Consider the following 19,435-nt stretch of genomic DNA (forward strand, 5'->3'; position numbering starts at 1 on the left):
GCACTGAAAAAAGTGACTTACGATCATTTCACACTTATGACCATTGCAGCATTCCCATAGTCACGTAATCAAAATTCAGATGCTCAGCAACTGACTCATATTTATGACGGTTGCAATGTCCCGGGGGTCATGTGATCTCCTTTTGTGTCCTTTTGACAAGCAAAGGTGACAGGGAAGCCGGATTCACTTAACAACCGTGTTACTAACTTAACAACTGCAGTGATTCACTTAACGGTGGCAAGAAAGGTCGTCAAATGGGACAAAACACACTTAAGAAATGTCTCGGTTAACATCAGAAATTTGGGACTTAATTGTGGTTGTAAGCTGAAGACTGCTGTACATGTTTGGGGAATGGGTTTAGTATCAGGTTGAATGAATAACGTCAAAATGAAAAGTACTTGTTGCTTTGTCCTGTGCTGTGTTTTTTTTCCCCAATGTGTAGTCCAGTGGTGAAATGTAAAATTTGTTACTACTGGTTCTGTGGGCGTGGCTTGGGGTGTAATGTGACTGAGTGGGCGTGGCCAACTTTTTAAAAAAAAATCTTTTAAAACCATTTTTTCTACAAGCTCTTCAGTTGTAAAAAAAATGCTTTTAAAAGCCTCTGACGATCCCAGCTGAGTTGCCTGATTGTCAGAGGCTTTTTTTATCTTTTAAAAGCCTCTGACGATCCCAGCTGAGCCATGCGATCATCAGAGGCTTCTTTTTTTTTTTACTTTTAAAAGCATTTTTTGAGCAGAAGAGGTTGTAGAAAAAATGCTCTTAAAAATAATTTTAAAAAAGCCTCTGATGATCGCGCGGCTCAGCTGGGCATGAGGGGGGGGTGAGCAGGGATTTTTGCTACCGCTTCTCTGAACCACCCGCTGCCATCGCTACTGGATCGGGCGATCCGGTCCGAACCGGGAGAATTTCACCCCTGGTGTAGCCCTCTGTACACTACTCAAAACAATTGAACGTGGCCCTCAGCTGCAAAAGAATTGAGGAGATAAAGCTGCTCTCGGTGAAGAAGTACAGGTAGTCCTCAATTTTATGACCAGTTGTTTAGCGATCGTTCCAAGTTATGACAGACTTCCCTGGGGTACTTACCACCTGGGTTCCAACCTTCCCACAGCTGCCCATCGCTCATGATCACGTGACTGCATGCCAGGCTCTTGGCAGCATCCCGTGGTCACATGACCATCTTTTACGACTTTTGTTGAAAACTCAACAAAACCGACAATGGTTCCGGCAAAAACGGCCCCTAGTAAACCATTGTTGTTGTTTTTTAACAACTAACACACAAAAAAAAGTTTGTAAAATTAGATCGGTCACATTGGCGACCCATTTTTTTCAATCATCACAATTTAACAACCATGATGGGCAGGCTCCAATAGAGTCATAAGTCAAGGACTACCTGTAACTAACTTTGCACGAGGCAGTTTTCTGTTTTAAAAGTACTCAATTACTCTGATATCGTCCGTGAAGATGTTGTGGTTGGACGAAGGATTTGAACTGAACTGGCAAGAGAGCAAGGCCTTAAGAGGTCTTGGTTGTTAGAATGCAAAATGTGACTGGCGTCACAATTATGCAGAAGCCTTCCTGTGCTTCATTCACATGTGACTGAAAGGCCCAGCTTAATCTTGGCTCCCTGAAGCGATCGCCAGTATGGACTACTTGATTGCTACAATTTTGAATGCCTGCCCAGATGTTATTACAAGCCCATGAAAAATAGTTTATGCCTTTTGAAAGGATACAGCGTGCATTAAAGTCATTCCCCAGTTCTGCTATGGAGAATACCACGGGCATAGCAGCAGCCCATCACTGTCTAAAAAGGGGCATATGTGAGCCAATGGAAGGTTGCACCTTAACCAGGGTTTGCGGGTTTTTTTATATAAATTTAACAATTTGAAAAACAGCTGCTGAGACTGAGTTTCAATGGCATAAATGTCCTTGTCACGGGAAAATCAAATAAAATCTCCTCCGAGAGTCCTGATTTCCGGTGATCTACGTTGACTCATCTTGACAACACAGAACTAGTTTCCCATTGTTTTCTTCCAGAAATACTTGCTCCTAAAATTTATGTTCTGTCTCGGCCTTCAACCTGGTAATATCCAGATTGAATTGTAATTTAACAGAATAACACAATAACAGAGTCGGAAGGGACCTTGGAGGTCTTCTAGTCCAGTGGGTCTCAACCTTCCTAATGCCGCGACCCTTTAATACAGTTCCTCATGGTGTGGTGACCCTCAACCATAAAATTATTCCATTGACCATTGAAAATATGTGTTTTCGGATGGTCTTAGGCGACCCCTGTGAAAGGGTCGTTTGACCCCCCAAAGGGGTCCCGACCCACAGGTTGAGAACCACTGTTCTAGTCCAACCTCCTGCTCAAGCAGGAGAACCTATACCGTTCAGGACAAATGATTGTCCAATCTCTTCTTTAAAAACTCCAGTGATGGATGTCCCAAAAGGTGCTTTTTCAAGAGGCAACTGGACTTTCTGGTTTTTCTTTGAAGACGTTTCGCTTCTTATCCAAGAAGCTTATCTAAGAAGCAAAACGTCTTCAAAGAAAAACCAGAAAGTCCAGTTGCCTCTTGAAAAAGCACCTCTGAGACAACCATGACCTGGTTGGCTGAGAACCTCCATAGACACCTCCAGTGATGGAGCACCCACAACTTCTGGAGGCAAGTTGGTCCACTGATTAATTGTTCTAAATCTCAGGAAATTGTTCCTTGGTTCTAGGTTGGTTCTCTCCTTGAACTTGAACTAAACCTAGTCAGTAAGAGTCCAGACCTAGGCCATTTGTGCCAAGATCAAGTGAGGTACTAATACCACTCTACAAAGCCTTAGTAAGACCACACCTAGAATACTGCATCCAGTTTTGGCCACCACACTATAAAAAAGATGTTGAGACTCTCGGAAAAAGTGCAGAGAAGAGCAACCAAGATGATTTGTGGACTGGAGACTAAAACCTATGAAGAACGGTTGCAGGAACTGGGAATGACTAGTCTAGTGAAGAGAAGGACCAAGGGAGTCATGATAGCAGTCTTCCAATATTTTAGGGGCTGCCACAGAGAGGAGGGGGGGTCAAGCTATTTTCCAAGGCACCGGAAGACCAGACAAGGAATAATGGACGGAAACTGAAGAAGGAGAGATTCAACCTGGAAATAAGGAGAAATTTTCTGACAGTGAGAAGTTGAGAACAGCCAACCAATGGAACAGAAGTTGCCTTCGGAAGTTGTGGGAACTTCATCACTGGAAGCTTTCAAGAAGAGACTGGACTGCCATCTGTCAGAAATGGTGTAGGGTCCCCTGCTTGGGTGGGGGTGGGGGGTGGACTAGATGACCTACAAGGTCCCTTCCAACTCTGTTAATCTGTAAAGATAAGGATGATGTCCAGTAGTGGGTTCCTCCCGGTTCGGCCGAGCCAGTAGCGGTGACGATATGATGTCACCGAACCAGTTCTCCCTCCCCCCCAAGCCCCCCTCCCCACGTTATTCTTACCTTTTATTTGGTCCCACTCCCAATCTGTTGCTGCCTCCTGAGTCCCAGCTGATGACTAGAGGGAAGCAAACTTTTTAAACTCTTGCTGCGGGGCTTCAAAGGGCCGTCCTACAGCTGATCAGTGTTAAAAGCAAACAAATGAGTTGGGCCGTAAGTGCGAGGACTGGTCGTAAGTGTGAGGACCTTCCAGAAATGACTCTGACCAGCTAGCCACGCCCACCTAGTCACATGACTTCCAAGCCACACCCACAAAATAAGCCACACCCACAGAACTGGTAGTAAAAAAATTTAGAACTCACTCCTGATGATGTCCTACATGGACCAGGATCTAGATACCTTCAGAGTCTCCTTTTCCCAACTGTTTCTTTTTGTCCAATAAGTTCTGGGAGAAGGAAATCTTTTGGGGTCCCTTCATTGAGGGAATGCTGTCAGCCAAGATCTTGAAGGCAGGCCCTTTCAACTGCTGCCCCCGTTCTCTGGAATTGCATTTCCCCCCCTCCGCCAAACTCTGCTGAGTTTCTGAAATATCAATGCTGTCCTAGCAAGACCTGGGGATATATGTGTTCTACCCTTGTTCTTTCTTACAGCCTGGGGTGTTTGTTTTTAATCGAGTTTTGTTTCCCTGGGTATAGAAGTGAGACTTCTGAATGCTGGATGTTATTATTCGTTTGTCGATGTTACAGCCTGGCTTGCAGTAGTTGGTTGCTCAGAACCAATAGCAATCGGAGCAGTTTATGAACCAAATCAGTAAATACCTAAATAAATAATCCTCCTTCAATCTGCTTCCATTCCGATCAGACAGGGACCATTCTGTAGGTGTGGCTAACGCTAGATTTTTGTATTAATTTATAATACATAATTAATTTATATTAATAATAATAATAAATTTATAAAATATAATATATATATATATATATAATATAAAATATATTACTTGGTCTGTTGTGTGGATGTTTGGGTGGTTTTAGGGGTGGGGAATTGTGGTGGGTGGGGGTGTGTTTGGGGATTGTTAAGTGTGTTGGACCTGGTCTTTGGGTGTTAAGTGAATTTCGTTGTATGGGTATACTGTGTATACACGTACAATGACAATAAATTTACTATTATTACTGTACAGTCACTGCTGCTACCCTGTTTCCCCCAAAATAAGACATTCCCTGATAATAAGCCCAATCAGGCTTTTGAGTGCATGGCAATAAGGCCAAGCACTTATTTCAGGGTTCAAAAAAATATAAGACAGGGTCTTATTTTTGGGGAAACACGGTAGATTATTGTTTTGCTACCAGGATTAACATGGCTCTCCTACTACAAGTGGGAGTTGGTATGACTGGACGTTCTCCATACAAAACAGCATCTGGAAGTGAGAAGCAGAAGCCTCCCTGATGTGCCCAGTTTTGATTAGTGGAATATGCTTTTGTATTAGAGATAGTCCTTGACTTACGACCACAATGGAGCCCAAAATTTCTGTTGCTAAGAGAGACATTTGTTAAGTGAGTTTTGCCTCATTTTATGACCTTTCTTGCGTCAGTTGTTAAGTGAATCACTGTAGTTGTTAAGTTTGTAAGCTGGTTGTTAAGCGGATCTGGCTTTCCCATTGACTTTGCTTGTCAGAAAGGGGGATCACGTGACCCCAGGATCCTGCAATCGTCATACATATTATGAACCAGTTGCCAAGCTTCTGAATTTTGATCATATGGTCATGGAGATGTGGCAAAGGTCATAACTGTGAAAAACAGTCGTAAGTCACTTTTTTTCAGTGCTGTTGCAACTTTGAATGGTCACTAAACAAACTGCTGTGAGATAACTTGTATGGTCATACAAATCCCCTGCAGAACCCCAAATATTTAGGGGCTGAAGGCTTCGGAGAGAAACCGACCTTTAAAAAGAATCATTATTTGGCATCTGCCTGAGCAGGAAGCCCTACTCGTAGCATGGCATTTTCCATTTTGGTCCCAGGAAAAGCCTGCTGTGAGAGATAGTTTGTGGTGTGATGAAGGTTATCAGGCTAGAAACAGGGAGACTGGGAGTTCTAGTGCAGTCTCGGGCACAAAGCCAACTGGGTGACCTTGGACCAGTCCCTTTCCCTCAGCTCTAGGAAGGAGGCAATGACAAACCCCTTCTGAAACCATGCCAAGAAAACTGTAGGGACTTCTCCAGGCAGTTGGTCAGGCATCAACGTTGACTTGAAGGCACCATAAAAGGCTCTGTTACCTAGAACAGTTTGTTGTTGTTGTTAGTTGCGAAGTCGTGTCCAACCCATCGTGACCCCATAGACAACGTTCCTCCAGGCCTTCCTGTCCTCTACCATCCTCTGGAGTCCATTTAAGCTCACGCTGACTGCTTCAGTGACTCCATCCAGCCACCTCATTCTCTGCTTCTTCTTTTGCCCTCCATCTTTCCCAGCATTAGGCTCTTCTCCAGTGAGTCCTTCCTTCTCATTAGGTGGCCAAAGTATTTGAGTTTCATCTTCAGGATCTGGCCTTCTAAAGAGCAGTCAGGGTTGATCTCCTCTAGGACTGACCGGTTTGATCGCCTTGCAGTCCAAGGGACTCGCAGGAGTCTTCTCCAGCACCAGAGTTCAAAGGCCTCAGTTCTTTGGCGCTCAGCCTTCCTTATGGTCCAACTTTCACAGCCATACATTGCAACTGGGAAAACCATAGCCTTGACTATACGCACTTTTGTTGGCAGGGTGACGTCTCTGCTTTTTAGTATGCGGTCTAGATTTGCCATAGCTTTCCTCCCCAGCTATTCCTGCACGGCATAGCTCATAGCTTCATTGAGCTACGCAAGCCCCTTCACCATGACAAGACAGTAATCCATGAAAGGCCTAGAACAGTTAGGGCTCCCTTATCTTCTTTGAGCAGACCAGGAAAAGAGAATTTCTTAATAGAAAAAAGCAAAAGGTTCCGAAAGAAACTAGGAACTACCTGGGTTAAGTCTGAGACAAAACCTTCAGGTCTTGGCGCAAATAGAGTATTCCACCCCCCCCCCTTCTCTCTGCTAAGAAGAAAATTGCAAACAAAGGCCTTCCATTCTTCCTCTCAGCGGCTCTCCATCTGTCCTTCTTTTCTTCCTTCTAGACCCCAGGCGAAGGGAGGTGCAGACCGGTGTAACTGATCCATTTTTAAAACCTTCGTGCCAGGTGCATGCTTTCTCAGCCAGGTTTCAGCAAGGCTGCCCCTCGGCTGTTAATGCGCATGCACACATACACACAAAAGGCAAATGCACAAAGGTTGCCTCTTTTTTTTTTTTTTTGGTCAGACCAGAATAGTAGAACAGCCAGGTCAGAAAGTTTAAACAAGAGAGTAGGAATAACTTCGGGAGGACTTTTTTAACCATTTCACAGACCTGGGAGGAAATTCTGTGGCTCATTAGAGACACCTAGTGGAGACGGGCCGCTCCAAGCCTTTTGCCAAAGGTGACTGGAGGCAGGACGCTTGGTGCTTCTCATTGATCTGGGATACCTACCCGTCGCACCCTGATTTCTTAGGATCACAATGGGTTGTTCCCTTATCTATGCAGCTATGGGGTAATCTATGTCTTGAATCAGAAGATGAGTTCCCCATTTGTATCAGGGTGATTCCCCCACTCCCAACTCCAGAGAGAGAGAGAGAGATACCATGTTTCCCCGAAAATAAGACCCTGTCTTATATTTTTTTGAACCCCGAAATAAGCGCTTGGCCTTATTTTTGGGGAGGTCTTATTATTTTGGGGCACATGGAGGAAACCAGAGGAAATGGCGGGGACCAGCTGTGCATGCGTTTAAATATTTTCGGGGAGGGGCTTATTTTAGTGCATGCACTCAAAAGCCCGATTGGGCTTATTATCAGGGGATGTCTTATTTTAGGGGAAACTGGGTAGATAGAGGTAGATCGATAGATACCGGTAGATAGATAGATAGATAGATAGATAGATAGATAGATAGATAGATAGATAGATAGATAGATAGATACCGGTAAATAGATAGATGATTGATGATTGATAGATAGATGATAGATTCATAGATTGATAGATAGATGATAGATAGATAGATAGATAGATAGATAGATAGATAGATAGATAGTTAGATGATAGATAGATAGATGATAGATAGATAGATAGATAGATAGATAGATAGATAGATAGATGATAGATAGATAGATAGATAGATAGATAGATAGATAGATAGATAGTTAGATAGTTAGATGATAGATAGATAGATGATAGATAGATAGATAGATAGATAGATAGATAGATAGATAGATAGATAGATAGATAGATAATTAGCAGGCAGGACAATTTCTATTTCTCCTATGCTTCTCCATGAGATATAAACTTCACCAGTTGAATGGTTGCCTTTACCAACCCCAGACAGCATCTCTGTGGGGCTGCAATGGCATCTTTGCCTTTCTCTCCCTTTCCTGGTCTTAATCCACCCAAGTGTAAATCCAAACAGAAGGACACAAGCCACCTTGGTCAACAAAATTGCGCAGTGCATTTGCTAGAGACTAGATGGCTGACTTCCGAGCAGGCCTGCGAAGTTGCTGAAATCCTTGCGGGGGAGTACAGCCCTCGGGTTTTTTTGGGGGGAGGGGGAGAATAAATTTTATTCAGGATCTTCATGGCGGTTGGATTTTTAAAAGGATTTTATTCCCCGTGACTCTCAAACTCCAAACAGGCTGTGATCAAACCTCCTACCATCTTTAAAGAGTCCCAGGAGATGACGATGTTTAGCATTTTCCCCCTGCTGTTTTCTCCATTTAACACCTCTCCTCCTAACCCCCACAGAAGCTGCTTTTCATTTTGCAGCTGAAAAAAAAAAAAGAAAAGAAAAAAGGTATCCGTATCATGTCTGTCTGTCTGTCTGTCTGTCTGTCTTGCAAAAAAAAAGAAGAAGAAAGAAACAAAAAACCCAGCAGATTTTTAGATTGGAAAAACAGCAGTGGGGGAGGGTTAGTTTTTTTTAAAAAAAACCTCTTTCCCAGCACGGTTGTCCCAGTTGAAATCAAACTGTTCTGCACTTGCTTTAGATGTTTTCAAAAATCAACAATAAATCTGGTTTCCCGCATCACATCTGTTTTGGCCCGCCTGGTGTTTTTGGTGAGAAATGAGGATGTTCAAAGCAGCATCAGAGCACCAGATACCTTAATGATGGATTCTATTAAAATACATGAGCTTTTGAAGACTCTCTTGTGTGAGAGTTGGGGGGGGGGAAATACAGAAAACAGCAGTCAGGGTATTCTTCCCAGGTGGGACAGTAATCAAAATCTCAAGCGGAAGCCTCTACCAGGTATTCAGAGCGAAATGCTCCAGTTTTGCAGCACAAAGCAAGTAGCCACTCCTCTGTTTTACTCTTCTGGCGGGCCATATATCCTCAAAACCATGGATCGGCATCACTTGGTTATTTTGGCAGTTTCCCCCTGCTCTAATTTATATTTTTTAAAATGCCATCGATTTTTGGGGTCATATTCTCCACCATTATCTCTCTTGTGGGGTGTTATCCCCTAGAGCAGTGATAGCGAACCTTTTAGACACCGAGTGCCCAAACTGCGTGCATGTGCATGCCCAAATTGAAAGGTGCATGTGTGGACATGCACGAGCAGGCACTAGCGTGCTCATGCATGGCCATGCGCATGCACGGGCATGCAGGTGTGTGTATTCACGGACATGCACGCATGTGCAGCAGAGACCCGAAGACCGGCCGGAGACGGGGCATCCCAACACCAGCAGCGCAACAAGAGGTAAGATCTTTTTCTTTTGTGAGCTTCTGTTTCATCATTTGCAGGGAAACAGATGTTCATGAAAGAAATGCCACGGAGATCTGACCTGGTGTGACAGCGCGCGTGCCAGCAGAGAGGGCTCTGTGTGCCACCTCTGGCTCACATACTACAGGTTCACTACATGGCCTTAGAGACTTGAGAGAATGAGCATCCTATACAGGTAGACCTTGACTTACAAATTGCAATGGAGCCCAACTTTTCTGTCGCCTAAGCAAGATAGTTGTCGAGTGAGTTTTGCTCCATTTTACGACCTTTCTTGCCACAGTTGTTAAGTGAATTGGTGCAGTTGTTAATAGCAATAGCACTTAGACTTATATACCACTTTACAGTGCTTTATAGCCCTCTCTAAGCAGTTTACAGAATCAGCAATTGCCCCTAACAATGTGGGTCCTCATTTTACCCACCTCGGAAGGATGGAAGGCTGAGTCAACCTTGAGCCCGGTGAGATTTGAACTGCCAAATTGCAGGCTGCCGGCAGTCAGCAGAAGGAGCCTGCAGTATTGCACTCTAACCATTGTGCCAGTTAGTAAGACAGTTATAAAGTGAATCGGGCTCGTCAGAAGGTTGCAAAAGGTGATTGTGTGATGCTGGGACACGGTAACCGTCATAACTATGAACCAGTTGCCAAGCTTGCGAATTCTGGAGTATAAAAATTATTTTGTTAAAACTGTGATACCAAGGAGTCTGATGCACCAAATCTTCCTGCTTGAGAGGAAAAAATGAATGTTTACAAGCAATTTCAAATCCAAGAAACTCATAATCTTAGACTGGGATTTTCTGAGTTGTCCTTCCCGCATACTCTTGTGATTAGCCAGCAAGACGAAGCCCCAGGACTGGCAAAGTTATTTTTGCTTAAGTCAGAGAGTAGTACCTTCTACTGGGTTGTTGTTCTTTGGCCATCTGCAACTGATCCGGACATACTAAGCAAGATAATATATCCTCTAGATCTAGCCGTGTGTCTGACCTTATCATTGAGGCAAGAGTCTTGGCTTAAATAGAAGTAGACACCGATTTGTGTCACCCTTGCTCTTCAGAAGAACAAAACAAAGGTCTCATTGGGCAGTGGGGTCTTCTCACATGTAGTGAGATTGGTGGACTGACTAGAGCAGGGGTCAGCAACCTGCAGCTCTGGAGCCGGATGTGACTCTTTCACCCCTCTGCTGTGGCTCCTTGTCGCTCAAAATATGCGTCACAACTGCCAATGTGCGACACCTACCAGAACACAATTTATTGAGCTTTTCAATCCCCGGTAGGCCAACCATGAATAAATCCAAGAAAAGAAAAGTTTCAGAAGAAAAAATAATGTTTAATTCAATTACATATGCTAGTTTTGCGGCCACTCAAGAAACGGTCAGGCAGGGAAAGAGTTTTGTGGCTCCCGGTGTTTTCTTTTCTGTGGGAAACGGGTCCAAATGGCTCTTTGAGTGTTTAAGGTTGCAGACCGCTGGATTAGAGAGACCAAGCCATGCTAATCTTTAGTTGCTGATTTTTTTCCCCCCTTTCTTCTCCACAGAGAATTCAAGTGTAACAGCAGGAGCAGCAAAACAGAAGGTGAGTTGTGAAATGTGGATTTTGTGTTCCCTTCTGTTCCCAAGAGATAGCAGTGGAACAAACAAGTATGGGGGTAGCTTCAGGGGTCTTTGACATACTTAGCTTTCCCCGGCATTTTGCATGAAGCACAGCCTGTGTTTACAGTATTGCTTCCTTGCACCTGGAAGAAAATTATTAGTCGTATTAATGTTTTTGATGTTGTCTCAAATAGCATCTAGTTACCTTTGGGGATGCTTACTGAGGCAGTCGTAGGGAGATCTTGGATCTTATTTGTGACCCCAATTCTTGAGTAAAGGCATTGTTTGCCCTTCGGATCTTGCACCAATGATCCTCTCTGTGGGGACTGTTTTGGATATCCCAGTAGCAGTAGCACTTAGACTTATATACCGCTTCGCCCTCTCTAAGCGGTTGACAGAGTCAGCATATTGCCCCCAACAATCTGGGTCCTCATTTTACCAACCTTGGAACACTGGAAGGTTGGAAGGCTGAATCAACCTTGAGCCGATGAGAATCGAATTGCCCAACTGCCGGCAGTCAGCAGAAGTAGCCTGCAGTACTGCATTCTAACCACTGCACCACCACGGTATCCAGTACTTGGATTCAATATGATCTCCCCTGATGTAAAGAGGGGAATAGGAATCTCTGAAAAGCTACAGTACAAGTGGAGAACACTCCAAGCTCTCTAGGTCTCTGCACCCAGCTTTCCAGCATGCTCGGGGAACCCCTATAACAGTGATGGCGAACCATTTTGGCACCGAGTCTGGGTCGCAACCCGGAAGAGGAGCTGCCCAGGGCGCATGTGCGTGCCCGAAAATGAACTTATGGTTTCCGGCGCGTGCATGCGTGCCGGCCAGCTAGTCCTCCGGGTTTCTGGTGTGTATGTGCCTGCGATGATCAGCTGGCCGGCACGCATGGTCACGCAGGAAAACGGAAGACCAGCTCTTCCAGTTTCCAGCACTGCTGCACACACGAAAGCCAGTGATCATCGCACATGCATGCACGCCAGAAACCCGGAAGAGGAATGGGCGACACCGCGCGTGCCGGGTGACATGGCTCCGCGTGCCACTTTGGGCACGTGTGCCGTTGGTTCGCCATCACAGCCCTATAATAAGGGAACCACTCCCTTCTGTTGGGATCCCATCCCATTAGGATGCTTCTGTATCTCCATCCTTCTCTTCTTCGCCCATAGGTCGGTAGAGCGGTGATCTTCATGAGTTGAGGTTCAGATCTGTTGATAGAGTGCCCAGTTACTAGCCTGAAGGAGAACACCTATCAACCGATCTACTCCATGCCTGTCTCTTGGAGACAAAACATGATGCCAGCATGTTCCTAATGGGTGGTGGTGCCTGGAATGACAATCCCAGCTATCACTGTTCTGCTTGTTTATCTGGAGTATTATGCAGCAGGAAATACGTCTTTACTAGAAATGAGGCCACTTCAGGGAGGAGCTCCTGCACATATTTCTGTGGGGTTCGCACAAGAGAACTTCCTGATAAATTATGCCCTTCGTGGCCATCAGTTCCTCTTGCCTCCCACTTCTTCTCCATTCAAGGCATCCATAATATGCGTCACCTTCCCTTGTAACAAGGCTACTTCTCCTTGGTAATGCTAAAGGGCACAGGGGAACTTAAATATAAGCTGTAAAACACTTGACGCATATTTTAACTAATGCAAGGCCATGATTAGATCATTGCTTCACTCCCTTCTTTTCTTCCTGACTTCCTAATTTTCCCCAGTTTGGCACTCCCTAGGTATCATACTTCAACTCTCCATCATTCCTGGGTCAGAAGTAAGGGGTAACAAGTGTGGTAGAGGAGAGTTTTGCAAGTCATTCATGTGGGGGGAAATTCTGTTATGTAATTCTACCTGCATAATCCACATTGTGCATAATCACATCATGGAAGAATGGGAGATGGAGTTTATTAAAAAATCCAGCTTCTATGAAGCTGAGAAACTGTTTATATCTAGCACACAAATATTCTGCCCCTGTGAAAAAACTTGTGCTGTAGGTTATCTTGCTCCCTAGTCTAAAAAGTTAGGAGACCCTCTACCGTTATCTCCACAGAGGCTTCACTGATAACGGTAGAGGGTCTCCTAATTTCTTGGGCAAGGGAGAAAGATCAACCTACAAGTTTTTCACAGGGGCAGAATATTTGCCTGCTAGATACTTTGATTGGGGCAATGTTCACCCCACCCTTTCTAACCATGAAGACAATAGCATAGACTTGGTGGAAGGATGTGTGTTTGGATGGTCTCATCCACGATGTCTATGCAACTCCCTCAAAGTGATGGAAGAACAGAGCTTGAAAGTCTGTCCCACTTGATCACCAACAACTTCCAAATGCCTTCTCATTTTCTATGGGGACAGAGAAGAGAATGGGTAAACCACCTATCCTCCAGTCATTGATGGAGGAGAAGAATGCTTGGAAGATGCATCTGCTTCTTCCTTGCAGTGTCTCCTCTAGTGTGAGTAGATCAACCCAATGGTAGCTGCATAAAGTACATTATAAAAATCCAGTTCCAAGCTTTAAGATATACCATGAAAACAGACTCAAAGCAAGTTGTGGGAAAGCTGCCAAAAATGGTGACCCAGTTTGGAAGGTCTACATATTAAGTAGTATAGGAAAACTCAAAAGAGGCTACAATTTTTGGCGATACTATATATTGAATTCTTTTATAATGTACAAGAATATTTGCCCCGGCTTGTAATATTATTCTGTGATGCTTTTTTTGCTCCCGGTAGTGTCACAAAGATGTGTAGAGAAGAGCGGGAGAAAGGTCCCATGGGGTGACCTTGCAAGAATGGGTTAACCATTTCTTCCATTTCACAAAGAAAAGAGGGGAATGGCTATTTCAGACTTGGTGGCAAACCCAGAGCTGTTGCCAAGGAATTTAACGTCTTCCTTCTTCCTCTTCCAGGCAGCACATTTCCAGATGTCCATCCAAGCAATTGTTCCACCAAGAGGCATGCAAGTGAAGATGACTTGAGGAAGCGGCTGAAATCCCAGGGGTCACCAGTACTGTCAACCGGAGGTGCTCTGCACAGCACTTCCTCTTCTGACTACATCCAAGAGCCAAAGTTCTATCAGTCAGGACATCCTGGGCAAAAGACATCGGTGTGCCTGGCAGAGAAAGCCTTGCCATATAGCATGCTCAGCTTCCCAGAAGGTTCTTGCACTGTATTAAGTCAAGAGCACAAATCTAGCTCCTTACACCATACAGAGGCGGCCGAACGGTACAAAAGCCTCCATACCCAGAGCGGCGTCAAGTCGGAAGACTTGCTGGCATCCAGTGTTCCTGCCTGCCCTGCTGACGTCCAAGACTTGGAGGAAACCGCCACACAAGACAGAGCTGCCAAAACTTTCTCCAATGCCACCTTGGCCTCGGGGAGGTGTAACATCGATAGCATCATCTCCCTGTTGAAAAGCAAGTGTGGCAACGGCAGAATCAACCTCTACCCTGTGGTGCAGCTCATAGACATTATGAAGGACATTGACCGACTCTCCCAGGACTTGAAGAGCTGCGGTGTTCACTTAGACTGCAGTGGCTTGCAATTTGATAGCCATCTGCCGCTTAGTGAGGAAGGCCGGGGACAAGGTCTTCATTATAGCTTCTACTCCTCCCCCATGCTGGCCAACAGCATCCGCAGTCCCGAGGAGCTGGCAGTACAAAGCAGCACCAAAGCTGAGCTCCTCAAACAGACTCAACCTAGCCATTATGTGGGAGAAACAGAAGGGGACACTCGAGGTGCCCAGGACCAAATCAGCCAGAGCAGTCCTGTTCTGAAGGTTCCTAGTAGCCTTGATGAAGCTAGCAGCTCAGAGTCTGAGACGAATGATTATCCTGAGCTAACCAATACAGATATCCTGAGCGAACTGGCTTCTCTGGCCTGTCCGGGACCTCAGTTATTAGATCAGCATTCGGATTCCCACCGTCAGCTGCTAGAAAGCCAAGGGGCTGAGTCAAGGTCTCAGTTAATTGGCTCACAGTCTCTAGAACACCAGCCCCAGCTAGTCGATTCTAAGTCTCTGGAGCCACCTCCAGAACCGTTGGCCCTGCAGACAGTGGATCCCTTGCCTGCACCACTGGGGCTGCAACCTCTAGAACCTCTGGAGCTTCAGACTTTAGAACCTCTTTCTGAGTCACTATCACTCCAGTCCCTAGAACCCCTTTCTGAGCCTCTAGGGCTCCAGTCTTTAGGGACCCTGGACCACCAGTTGCTTGATTCCCAGTCCCAGCTCCTGGATGCAGAGGCCCAGCTGCTTTCCCCTTTGCCCAAGTTGCTAGACTCTCAGCCCCATCTGGGAAGACAGGAGTCTTCAGGAGAACACTCGCTACAACCTGGAGCCCGCCTTGGAGGCTGCTCCTTAAGAGGAGTAGTAAGGAGAGGGGCTGGGCGGGGAAGGGATGATCACAGGAAATACGCTCTACGGAGAACAGATAAACCAAAGATACTCTGTCGCCGTCGGAGGGGAGGCCGAGGCCAGCGAACAGAGATTGTCACTGACAGCCAAGCCCTCCCCATGGCTGTACCAGTGGAGGTGGTCATGGCGCGGCCAGAAGAAGCCAGGATGTCAGTGACCACCATTACAGCAAATGAAGTAGCAGATCCCATTGTTTCCACTTTGGAGTCAGAAGATGGCCAGAAGGCTGCTGCCCTCCTGAATCCCCCAAAGCCCAAATGCCGTGGCATACGTCGGATGGTGGTAAAGATGGCCAAGATTCCTGTCTCTCTTGGGAGGAGGAATAAGACGACGTACAAAGTGTCCTCCCTCACCAGTAGCTTGAATGTAGAAGGCAAAGAGGTTGCCATCTCCCATTCTCTAGAGCCCACCCCACTGCTGAAGATGAAGAACAATGGCCGGAATGTGGTGGTGGTCTTTCCTCCAGGAGAAATGCCCATCATCCTGAAGCGCAAGAGGGGAAGGCCTCCAAAAAACCTGATGCTTGGGCCCTGCAAACCTAAGGAGCCTGCCCCAGAAGTGAAGAAACGGAGGAGGAGGAAGCAGAAGTTGGCATCCCCACAGCCCTCTTACGTTGCAGACACCAATGACAGTAAAGCGGACTATTCAGATGTCCTGGCCAAGCTAGCCTTCCTCAACCGCCAGAGCCAGTGCTCCGCTCGTTGCTCCCCACCCCGCTGCTGGACCCCAAGTGAGCCCGACTCCATCCACCAGGCTCCTGACACTCAGAGCATCTCCCACTTCTTGCACCGAGTGCAAGGCTTCCGCAGACGAGGCGGCAAAGGAGGCGGTTTTGGGCGTGGAGGGAGCCATTCCGCTCGTTCCTCCCGTTGCTCCTTCAGTGATTTCTTCGAAGGCATCGGCAAAAAGAAGAAAGGGGTTCTGGGGGCGGCCATGCATGTCGACCCCACTCATCCCCGGAAGAGAGGCCGTTCAGAGCCAGACTCCATGGAGAAGCCCAAAAGAAAGAGGCGATCTCGCAAAAACGGGGTCTTGTTTCCTGAGCAGAACCCCAGCCAGAACTTCAGTGATGGGTCCTCAGAATGGTGCGGAGAAAAAGAGAGTCTTTGGATGTCCCACCAAGGACACCTTTCCGGTCAAGCCAACCGGAATTGCAGCTACCAAGGCAGCGATTCCCGGACCTTCCACTCCTCAACCATGGAGTCAAGTTCTTCAAGCCGAACTGGTTTTTATGGGGGGAGCAGTTCCCAGTCTGAACTCAGCCAGGAAAGGCAGAACCTTTTCACGGGCTATTTCCGTTCCCTGTTGGATTCCGATGACTCCTCTGACCTGTTGGACTTCGCCCTCGCCAATTCTCGCTCGGCCTCACGGAAATCCTCGACCACATATACAGCCCCGCCCAATGCTATTGCAACCCAGAGAGGCATGGCGTCTTACTCAAGCCGGGGTGGGAAAGCCACACCCTCTTCTACCACCACAACTGCCACGAGCGAGGTGCCCTTCCACACAGTCAGCCGGCAGTCGTTCCCTCCCAACAGAGCAACAGGCTACAACCTGTCCCAGGCTGCTTCGGAGTGCCGTGACCCAGATGCCTTCCAGAAGCTGGCATCTCTCTCGGCTGTCTCCAGGTCTCCCACTACTCACTCCACCACAGCCTCCAGCTATGCACAATATGGCAACTATGGCAGTACTGGAGGGCAAAGTGTGACTCCTGCCAGCTTGTTTCAGCAAGGGAAGTCCTACCACGCCACCCAAGACTGTCCCAACAACAAGGATTGCAGCTTCACCTACGGCGGTGGCAATAGCCTGCCCTCCTCCCCAAGCAGTGCCCACAGTGTCAGCTACACCCAGCAAACTTCAGGGCCCAGCATGTCCCTGAGTAAGCCCTCTTTCTTCAACAGCTCCGATCCCAGCCAGTTCTCCAGCTCCTCTCACACCCCCATGAGATGTGACAGCCGGGCAAGCACTGTATCGCCAGGGGGTTACATGGTCCCTAAGAGTTCAATCCCCTTCCAGCCCTCACCGGAGAACTGTAGGCAGTTTCCTAGTGCCTCTCAATGGGCTTTCCGACAAAGCTATGGCCTGGACTGGAACTCTGAGTCCTTCAGTCAACTCTACAACCCGGGCTTTGACTGCCACATCAATGAACCCAACGTCATCCTAGACATCTCCAACTATACACCCCAGAAGGCCAAGCAGCAGACGGTCTCCGAGACCTTCTCCGAATCCTCCTCAGACAGTACCCAGTTCAACCAGCCATCAGGCTACAGGAGGGCCAACAGTGAGGCTTCGTCTAGTGAAGGGCAGTCCAGCCTCTCTAGCTTAGAGAAGCTGATGATGGACTGGAATGAGTCTTCTTCAGCCCCAGGTTACAACTGGAACCAGAGCGTTTTATTCCAAAGCAGCTCCAAGCCAGGACGGGGCAGGCGAAAGAAAGTGGACATATTTGACACGGCCCATCTCAGTTTCTCCACGGGGGGCTACCCCTCCAAGAGAGGGACTGGTGCTCGGCAGCCACGGGGTTCCCGGGGCGCCTGCGCTTCCAAAAAAGAAAGAGGCACAGGCAAAGCTAAGTTCCCTACCAAATCCCAGTCGGTGAACCCGCTGTTTCAAGACAGCACAGATTTGGGACTGGACTACTACAGCGGGGACAGCAGCATGTCCCCGTTGCCTTCACAGTCCCGGAGCTTTGGGCTCAGTGAACGCGATCCTTGTGACTACACCGGGCCCTACTCCATGAATCCTTCCACGCCTTCGGATGGCACCTTTGGGCAAGGGTTCCAGAGTGACTCCCCCAGCCTGGGGCAGACGGACTTGGAGAGCAAGCATTTCCCCACCCTGCCTCACCAGCTGGCTGCCCCACCCTCTCAGCAGACGGTGTTCGAAGCCAGCTTGCAGAAAGCTTTCTCGCCCAACTGCTCCCCCACCCTGGCTTTCAAAGAGGACTTGCGGCCCAGTGACATCCGGAAGCTTCCGGCCTGCGACTCGCTCAAACATGGCATCGCCGGGGTGGCCGGCTTGGCCCACTCGGCCGCCCACATGGCCTGCCGGGACCTCTCCATGTCTCAGCCGCACTATGATTCTCCCAGCTGTAAAAACCCCAGCTATTGGTATTCGCCCACTGCCAGCACCCGCAGCCCTCCCTATGACAACAAAGCCGGTGTGAGCATGCTGGTAGACTTCATGGGGAGGAGCCCCGAGGCTTCTTGCCTCAACCCCCATTTGACCAGTCCCCCCAGCAACAACCCTTCCAAGAGCGAGAAGGAGCCCATGGACATGGCAAGGGCTCATCACCGAGGAGCCTATATTTGCCCCTTGATGAATGACTTAAATATCTCCCCGGTCCCGAGAGACTCGATGCTGCCGCTGCAGGACAACTATAGGTACCCCAGCTTTGCACCCCAAGGGCACCCAATCATGACCGCACCCCAGAAGAGCGGGTTTTTGGGTCCAATGCTAGAACAGCATCCCGAGGACACATTCACAGTCACCTCCTTGTAGTGTCATCTGAAGTGCCAACCAGACACGAGGTTTTGTTTCAGGGTAGGTGCCTGAGGAAGAGCTGGGAGGGGAGGGGGGGTGCGGGGACGGGGATGGGGACGGAGTGGGCTTGGGAGCTCATCATCATCGTTATCATCATGCCAATGGGGCTAGCAAAGAGGCTCACGGCACAATGGGGATGAAAACAAACAAACAGGTTCCTCTGTGGGGTGTTTTTTTAAAAAAAGGTCTTATGTAATGGTAGACACGAACTCAGATACCAACTGGCGAATGGCTCTCGGACAGGAGTTTGAACTTAGGGCAGTGTTTCTCAACCTCGGCCTCTTTAAGATGTGTGGATTTCAACTGCAGAATTCCCCAACAATTCAGCCAACGTTTAGAGTCATGTTGGCTTGGGAATTCTGGGAGTTGAAGTCCTTGCATCTTAAAAGTTGTGTCAAGGTTGAGGAACACTGTCTTAGGACGATGCTAATAGAGGTGGTCCTTGCGATGGGACCACAATTGAGCCCAACATTTCCGCTGCCAAGCAAGACAGTGAAGTGACTTTTGTCCCATTTTATGACCTTCCTTGCCACAGTCGTTCAGTGAATCGCTGCAGTTATAATGTGGTTATAAAGTGAATCTTGCTTCCCCATCGATTTTGCTTGTCAGAAGGGCGCAAAAAGTGATCACATAACCCCGGGATATGGCAACCATCTTAAACACAGGTCAATTGCCAAGTGT

At 47.4% G+C, this 19,435-nt stretch overlaps 1 protein-coding gene across 16 annotated transcripts in view; it reads left to right on the forward strand.

The window, feature by feature from the left end:
* AHDC1 (AT-hook DNA binding motif containing 1) overlaps positions 1-19,435 on the forward strand; it is a 273,276-nt gene that overhangs the window by 227,869 nt on the left and 25,972 nt on the right. For all 16 annotated transcript variants that reach the window (XM_087876923.1, XM_034413605.3, XM_087876920.1 and 13 more), the window contains 2 exons: positions 10,750-10,787; positions 13,707-18,754. In XM_087876923.1, coding sequence (XP_087733049.1) covers positions 10,750-10,787; positions 13,707-18,712 — 5,044 coding nt within the window. In that variant the 3' untranslated portion in view covers positions 18,713-18,754. Of the gene's footprint in view, positions 1-10,749; positions 10,788-13,706; positions 18,755-19,435 lie in introns of those variants that run through there.

The sequence above is a fragment of the Pantherophis guttatus genome, chromosome 10 (genome assembly GCF_059756535.1).
Source record: "Pantherophis guttatus breed Tessera chromosome 10, ASM5975653v1, whole genome shotgun sequence".
In the NCBI taxonomy this organism is placed as follows: domain Eukaryota; kingdom Metazoa; phylum Chordata; class Lepidosauria; order Squamata; family Colubridae; genus Pantherophis; species Pantherophis guttatus.